At 32.8% G+C, this 6,308-nt stretch overlaps 2 protein-coding genes across 2 annotated transcripts; one reads left to right on the top strand and one right to left on the bottom strand.

The window, feature by feature from the left end:
• Window positions 1–259: 259 nt before the first annotated feature.
• LOC142529375 (ATP synthase subunit d, mitochondrial) lies at window positions 260–2,821 on the bottom strand. Its single transcript, XM_075634902.1, has 5 exons — window positions 2,543–2,821; window positions 1,837–1,918; window positions 1,095–1,159; window positions 727–813; window positions 260–613 (listed from the first exon to the last, which is right to left on the bottom strand). The coding sequence occupies exons 1-5, from the start codon at window positions 2,711–2,713 to the stop codon at window positions 512–514; spliced, it is 507 nt and encodes a 168-aa protein (XP_075491017.1). The 5' UTR covers window positions 2,714–2,821; the 3' UTR covers window positions 260–511.
• Window positions 2,822–3,528: 707 nt separating this feature from the next.
• On the top strand, window positions 3,529–4,751 carry LOC142529374 (uncharacterized). The gene is made up of 2 exons (XM_075634901.1): window positions 3,529–4,256; window positions 4,469–4,751. The coding sequence occupies exons 1-2, from the start codon at window positions 3,639–3,641 to the stop codon at window positions 4,556–4,558; spliced, it is 708 nt and encodes a 235-aa protein (XP_075491016.1). The 5' UTR covers window positions 3,529–3,638; the 3' UTR covers window positions 4,559–4,751.
• Window positions 4,752–6,308: the final 1,557 nt, after the last annotated feature.

Genomic DNA, 6,308 nt, shown 5'->3' with positions numbered 1-6,308 from the left:
CGATGAAATGTTGAAACATTAAATAAACTAATGCAATGATAATCCAACTCACTGGTTATAATTACTGAAAAAAATGGAAAAATATATAAGTTCACATTCACTAAAAATTAAGAAAGGAGCTAAACAAGGTTGAGTGAAATTTTCAAATTTGTCGCATATGGCAATAAATGTAAACAAGAAAAAGTGATCCATTGAACAGGCAATATGAGTGAAAGTCATAACCATATCGAAGCGTTGAAAATAACAGAAAACACTGACAGAAGGCAAAAATTCATGATGGTTTTCTCAGAAAGAAGTTAATCTCTCCACATTCAACACATCCCAATTGTTTAACTGAAGCTGCAGTCAATGCAGTCCAAGCACAGTAATCTTATCTTTGACAATCTCGAAAATATAAAACAAATGAAATGAGGGGAAAAAAACTGTCTTCCCTTTATTTTTAGATAAACTGAAGTTGAACTTGAAAGTTCACTGGGAGAATAGTTCCAAGAAATGTTAGGTGAAGTAGAAATTAATAACCCCAATAATCATTACGAATTTCGTCATCAAACTTCTTTTTGAGTTCGGGATGCTTCTCGAAGTATTCATCAGCTGTCATGGTACTGAGCTTCTTCTGTTACACCAAAAACAAAGGTTTTAAGAATCTCCATATAATAGTGTTTTTATGAGTGAGAAGAAAACACATAAACGTATTGTTCAAAAATTCCAAAAACACGTCTTGATCACCTTCAACTCTTGGACATCTGCAATTTCTTTTTCTAGTCTTTCAGATTCTTTCAGCGATTTCTGCTCGGCCTCTTTCAGTTCTACTAACTGCGCCCAATATAACATCAGCATAATATTCTCCCGCACGCACACACTCATACACCAGCAAAACAAGAAATTATTTTCCCGTTTTCACAATCACAGATTTGAAATTAAGCCATAACTGTTGCGTTATAGATCTCTTCCTGAATTATCCAGTAATAGGTCTTTCACAATCAGACCCGCCTATAACAGTAACGGTATTTAATTATGAAAGTTAGCTGTTCTCAAGGAAGTAATAGTCGAGAATGAAGTAAAAAAAGGTGGATAAGATTTGTGATCATTCTTACCAGAGCATCGAATTTAGGTTTGTACTGAGGAGTGACATTGTCGACATACTGTGGGATTTTGACTTCTGCAGAAGGAAAACAAAAAATCAGATATTTTAAGTACTGAATGAACAAAGAAAATTTGGACGAAACGACCTCACGGAATTGAAGTACATGAAAGGCAATTTCGATGATCTTGTAGCAATAGAATAAATCCAATTTGAGCTCAACCGTCAGTCTTCGTTGTGAACAATGTAAATCATCATAGATTACGTTTTTGTTCCATGGAATACTACCAGAACATTCCATAACATTATCACGTGTTAAGACTATGGAGATTGTTGATGTTTTAAGGACAAGAACATTTGAGAGTAATTACACAACATGAGACACTAAATCAATATTATATTTTGTGTCTATCGAATATTGACTTTGGTTTACTCAATAAGAGTACCATTCTGTACAAATATGAAAGTCCTCTCAGTCATTGGTCAAAAACTTGTACTTGTGATATATCTACATATTTAATCAGTAAGCTTCTGCAACATTCAGAAATTCAGCCATTGCCTACTGTGTGAATCATTATCTAAGAAATAAGAAAATAAACTTTGCCGATGATGATACCGATTGTTCAAGTATTTTATAGGAGTCAACTGACTGTTGATCATGTAAAGCTGAAGTAATATTAACTGATATGATGACATAGAGTGAACAAACAAGTAATATCTCAAGGTACATATCAGAAGCAACAGCGACCACATACCATCATAAGCTTGCTTGTACATATCAACCAAGCGTGAGCCGATGCCTTTCCTGTAATACTCCCAGTCTATGGGTTCTGGTTCCTGCATTTTTAAGAAAACAATAAAAAATAAGCCATGATTTCACAACGTACCCTACATGCCTTCAAAAGGAAAAAGGAGACAAATAATTTGGCTGGCAGGGGAAACTGGTAAAATGGATTGCCAAAAGATGTGCTAAATTGCAGAGGACTAGCTGGGTTGGTTGAACAATACAGAGGGTAGTTGGCATTGATTTTTTTTGTCCAGAAATGATTCCAAAGCAAGGTCTTCCATCCAAATGATTGATGCTGAAACAAAATTGGGTCTCACAGTGGAGTTAATTTCAGAAGCAAAATAAAATAAGAGGAATTGAAAAAATTTCAACAGCTTCGCAATGTTCTTATTATTTATAAGCGAATACCTAAAAATACACTAAAAATTAAGACACAAACACAGATTATAGATAAGCATCTTCTTCCATTTCATTTTCATAATCCACCAAAAACGATGTCGCCTAAAAAAGAAAATAACTTGCGTATAGGACAACACCCAATAGGAACAGAAATCAACAAATGTGCTCCTCTCCAATCATATAACCAAGCGCTGTTCAGATTAACAGCGCGAACGCATCAATTCTAATCAATCTACGTATAAAGAAAGGAAGGATTCGAGAACAAAAAAATGGACCTGGCTGAACTTTGTCTGGAGTTGGCTGTTGACTTCATCGAAGGCACGTCGGAGGGTTGAGAACTCTTTCCGAGCTTCGTCGGAGACCATAAGCTTGGCCATGCCTTCCCAGTCAATGTTCTTGCCTGCTTTGAATGCGACGTCAGCTACCTTCTTCCCCGCTCCGCTCATTTTCCTCTCGATCCTGATCGATATTAAGGGCTCAGTGAGTTGCGATTTGGGGATTTGTTGACGATGATTCTGAATTCGGAGGGTTGAGGCCAATATAATACAATACCGGATCCGAATTGAGTACCCAATATTGATCCTGAGATCCAAATTTTTATTGGACAAGATTGAATCAATTTTGTTTTTTTATTAATTTTTTTTTTATTTTTCAAAATTAAACATAAATCTATATATTTAGATATATGAGAATTTGGAAAATGATTAATATAAAAATTTCTGGTAATTATATAAAGATTATAAATTTACTGAAATATATTTTATATTAGTTTTTTAGTAAATAAAAACGATTTTTTCGTCTACTTACTTTAAAAAAAATTATAATTGAGTATTTTAACTTTTAAGCCATAGGGCTTACATAATTAGATTTTGTAAAAAAAAAATATTTTTGTTAATATTCCAAACCTATTTTTAGGGGTGATGGGAGATTTGATCAAATTTATATATCATTCTATTTTTACTGCACAAAATTAACATTTGGAATGATAAATTTGATACAATGAATATCAAAATATTTTTAACTTATTTGGATTTAAAAAATTGAATTAATTTCAAATTCATCTCATATCAATTATAAAATTTGCATAATAATCATGTTGAATTTCAAATATATACATAAATTTTAATAAATGTAAATGAGATGAATGTATTTTAAAATTAAATCCAATCTAATATTTCAAAATCCATAGATTTATATTTTAAAATTTATTTATTTATAAATAAAATTAGGCTTGTTATTCGGTTGTCGATAATCTTTATCCAATTATCCCAACGGTGGAAGATAAAGATAAATCTCATCCGATATCAGTTCGGTGAAACAGTGAAAAACATCAAATCGGCGTTTACACGAAGGGCTGTGGAACGATCGAGAATGACGTTTGCCTCCGCCAAAGTGAGCATGAAGCTTCTCATCGATACCAAGAGCAAGAGGGTCTTATTCGCGGAGGCCGACAAAGATTGTGTGGACTTCCTCTTCCACATCCTTTCCCTCCCCGTAGGCACTGTCATCCGTCTTCTTCAAGGTCAGGAAACAGTGGGATGTCTGCCCAATTTGTACGAAAGCTTCAAGAATCTGGACGAGAGTTACCTTCAACCAGGGCAGAACAAAAACTCCATTTTGAAACCACTTCTACCCGCAAACCACGCATCTGGTTCTGTTCCTAATCTGTTGCTAATCACCGACGATAAGGCAACTGAAAGATTATTCTATAGATGCAGTAACTGTCCCTTTAATGCTTTGTACAACGACCCAAAGACTTGCCCCAATTGCCTCCGTACGATGACCAAAACTATGAAATATACAGCTCCGGCGGTGGCGAAAGGGGTGGATGAAGGTGGGTTTGTGAAGGGGATGGTCACGTACATGGTGATGGATGATTTGGAGGTGAAACCCATGTCCACAATCTCCGGCATTACTCTGCTCAATAAGCTTAATGTAAAGGAACTGGGTTCGCTACAGGAGAAGGTGGTCAGTTTGGGCACGAACGAGGTATGTATGGATAAATAATCAAATTCTTGATACAAGTTGTCCTCTTTTTCGTTCAAGTGCGAAATAGAACTTGAAAAAACATGAAACAAAGGCTCGACGAAACCCAAATCAAATATATACCTATCAGATTCGTAGAAGATGCATGAAAATATTTTAATCATGATGGAAAATAATCTATGATCCTGTGTGTATGCATGTGTATGTATGTACAGGCTGTGAAGCTGCTGAAGATGTCTTTGCAGTCTAAGAACGTTTTGACGAAAGTGTTCCTCAAAACTGGTAAGCGAGCTCGAGTTAATTAGTCGAACTGAACTTGTCGAGAAGCTGCTGCTCATTTTGTGTACAAGTTTATTGATACGATTATGTCAATATCAGTAAACGTCATCTAACTCGATCTCTTAATTTATGGAACTGTAAAATTCATAGGAATTAATCTGCCCACGATCGAAAACATTTGCATGTGAATTATTCATTAATTTGACGAGGATTTTGTTCATGTTATCCTACGGATGTTATGTTACCACAATCCACTCAATCATTATTCCAAAAACTTCTTGGATTTAGTTTGTTGGAAAGCTATCCATATACATATACACGGTAGCATCGAAGAACCCATTTGACGGCATATTTCAATATTGTAGCTAATACTCTATAAGGGATGACTTTATCATATTTCATCTATTTTTAAATAATAATAATAAAAATAAATTAATATTTTATTCGTCTATAGTAGTGCAAAACATAAGCATATTTGCATGGGATATTTGTATAATCTAAAATAATTATTTTATATATTTAGATATTCATAAATAAAAAGGTAGATATTTTGAGAATTTGGAAAAGGATAAACATAAGATTTCAGGGTAATTATATATGTATTACAGACGTATAGGAATAGATTTTATGATTATGAGATTTGATTCTATGCCGATATTTTCCTGTATGTGTGTCGGATACGATTTGTTCAGTACAGTTTATCTGATTAGTATGATTTGCAGGATACTAATATTACGTTAAGTCCGACAATTTATATAGTGTGCATTGATAAATAGTCGATAGGAACGCTTTCGTCATAAAAATTAATGAATAGATTTCGATTCAAAATCGTATCGGAGTTATGAGTCCCTAGTTAGATAAATCATCTCGTCCAGTTTGTATATAAAAAAATCAATTTTTGTCTTCGGTTGTGAGTATTCTTTATCCGGTACATGTATCATTTATCGGGTTTGGAAGCAATGATAGGAAGAAATTCATAATTTTATTTTTTTGATTGCAATTTATATGAGTTGCTACAGCACAATCCTAATTTTTAATTAAATTAATGTTGAAAAAATTATAGTTTTGATCTAGTAAGTTTGTCTATTTGTTATTTTAATTCTCAATATTATCAAATTTATTTTTTTTTACTGTGTTAATCATTTTTCGATGTGATGTTTATGTATCCAATACGGTATTGAGATATATAATATAATGTTGTGTATAATGTTATATCAGTATTTTCAATAAAAAAATATATTAAAATGGTCAAAAATAAAAAATAGAAAACTAAGAAAGAAATAATGAAACTAAATTTATAGATAATGTAATAGTATGCAATAAAGTAAAAATAATGAACTTCAGAATCAATAGAATAAGTAAATTATTAAACAAAAATGAATAAATAATACAATTATACAAAATCTCGTATCAAAGAAAAGAGTAGGTCTTTTGTGAGACGATCTCACGAATCTTTATCTGTGAGACAGATCAATTTTACCGATATTCACAATAAAAATAATAGTCTTAGCATAAAATGTCATATTTTTTATGGATGACCCAAATAAAAGATTCGTCTCACAAAATACGACCCATGAGACTGTCTCACATAAATTTTTACTCAAAAAGAAAATTACTGATTATTATGTGCAAACTTGCAATATCGAATAGTTTCGAATTTGAATCTCAGAAATTATAAGTCGAATTCGAAACAAACACCTCTAAGCTTCGTTAAGGCAACAATCTTTACTAAACCTTTACTTTTCATTCCAAAAAATAAGAGTAAAAACCTCTTGT

Source organism: Primulina tabacum, chromosome 16 (genome assembly GCF_025594145.1).
Source record: "Primulina tabacum isolate GXHZ01 chromosome 16, ASM2559414v2, whole genome shotgun sequence".
Lineage (NCBI taxonomy): Eukaryota > Viridiplantae > Streptophyta > Magnoliopsida > Lamiales > Gesneriaceae > Primulina > Primulina tabacum.
Note: the sequence above shows the minus strand (reverse complement) of the source record. Positions and strands in the feature narration are given on the sequence as shown.

Coding starts and splice junctions, on each gene's coding strand:
- LOC142529375 (XM_075634902.1), bottom strand. CDS start 2,713: ATGAGCGGAGCGGGGAAGAAGGTAGCTGACGTCGCATTCAAAGCAGGC. Junction 1,919..2,542: donor TCCAGACAAAGTTCAGCCAG/GTCCATTTTTTT, acceptor TTAAAAATGCAG/GAACCAGAACCCATAGACTG. Junction 614..726: donor CAGATGTCCAAGAGTTGAAG/GTGATCAAGACG, acceptor TTGGTGTAACAG/AAGAAGCTCAGTACCATGAC.
- LOC142529374 (XM_075634901.1), top strand. CDS start 3,639: ATGACGTTTGCCTCCGCCAAAGTGAGCATGAAGCTTCTCATCGATACC. Junction 4,257..4,468: donor TCAGTTTGGGCACGAACGAG/GTATGTATGGAT, acceptor ATGTATGTACAG/GCTGTGAAGCTGCTGAAGAT.